General features: G+C 40.9%; 1 protein-coding gene across 1 annotated transcript in view; it reads left to right on the forward strand.

Annotated features, from left to right (window-relative positions):
• Window positions 1-1,290, forward strand: part of LOC106809490 (proactivator polypeptide-like) — a 9,659-nt gene that overhangs the window by 5,815 nt on the left and 2,554 nt on the right. The window contains exons 3-4 of the mRNA XM_014812578.1: window positions 156-230; window positions 1,053-1,118. Coding sequence (XP_014668064.1) covers window positions 156-230; window positions 1,053-1,118 — 141 coding nt within the window. The remainder of the gene's footprint in view (window positions 1-155; window positions 231-1,052; window positions 1,119-1,290) is intronic.

The following is a 1,290-nucleotide window of genomic DNA, read 5'->3' on the forward strand; positions in this document are numbered from 1 at the left end:
TGTGTGTGTGTGTGTGTGTTGGGGGGGGTTCATGCGTGTGTTTGTGCCTACAGTAGTCACCGCGACAGCGACACATTATAGAGTCGGTGTTAGCACGTCTTGTCTCGGTCGTAGATCTAGTTCTAGTCTCGCCGTGTCGTGTCTTCTGCTTTCAGGCCGACTCCGGTTGTCAGATGTGTGAGAAGATGGTGAGGGGCGTCACCGTACTTCTGGACAACAAGTCGACAAAGGTACCGTCGCGTCGCATCTTTCCCTCGCGCGACCCCTAACCGTCCCTTCCGCTCGCTTGCTTTCAGCTGCTGGACGCGACGGCAATTATATCGGACTGTCAGTACTGTAAGTTCCTGATATCTGTCGTACGCCTCATGCTGACCGGCCGAGCGACCGAGGTAACTAATGCTATTGCCTCGATCGTAGCGCTCGCGCATATTGTGGGAAAATCGACTCCTCTACTTGTCTGAATCTTAGTACTTACACTGTCGCATTTAATATGCACACGTCGAAAATCTTAAATGAAAATGACTACTACGTTATTCGTTGGTGGAGGTATTGAAACGGTTAGGTTAATGGATAATGTTAAACACACTGATAGGTGGTGATGGCTATGGTTATTCCTCTAGAGTTGTTATATAAGCTGCTGGTAACCTCTCGGTTAAAAGTAAGCGTAGTATAGTAGGTGTTATAAGTGTTCGTCGATTGTAACATGGCACAGACAATCTATTGTTTTATTATGCATTCAGTTTAACAATAACTTTTATAGCAGTTACATAGAACATGTATACAAAGTAAAACCGTAACTGCGTAAAATTTTGAAAGTTGTTTTAGTGCTACTAGAGCTTTAGTAACTTAAAACTTGGTGAAAATATGAAAGTAGGTAAATAATCCTCAAAAACTGTTTAAAAAAATTTATTTGTAAGAACGAATTTTTTTATAAGAAGTGTAAGTAATTTTTTATAAGGATTTTTTATGAGGATAATTTGTTGTAAGTAATTTGTTATAAGGAGGGCTAAGGAGTAAAGAGTGAACTAAATGCTGTATTCTGTACTTTAAAGGGTGAGATTCTGAAGTATATGGAGAGGGCATGCACTGGAGCGCAAACTGCAGAGGGAGTAAGAGCGGTAAGTTGAACAGCCACATTCATCCTTCCTATCCCACGCCACATTGTTTACTCGCAAGGAGTGGTAATTAAAAATTGAAAGATAAGTGTTTCTCATCGTAAATAACGCTTGCTGTGCAGTTTTCTGATTAATTAACTAACATCGTCTTGAATTAAAGTTCAATAATGGGTAT

The sequence above is a fragment of the Priapulus caudatus genome, unplaced genomic scaffold (assembly GCF_000485595.1).
Source record: "Priapulus caudatus unplaced genomic scaffold, Priapulus_caudatus-5.0.1 Scaffold358, whole genome shotgun sequence".
NCBI lineage: Eukaryota > Metazoa > Priapulida > Priapulimorpha > Priapulimorphida > Priapulidae > Priapulus > Priapulus caudatus.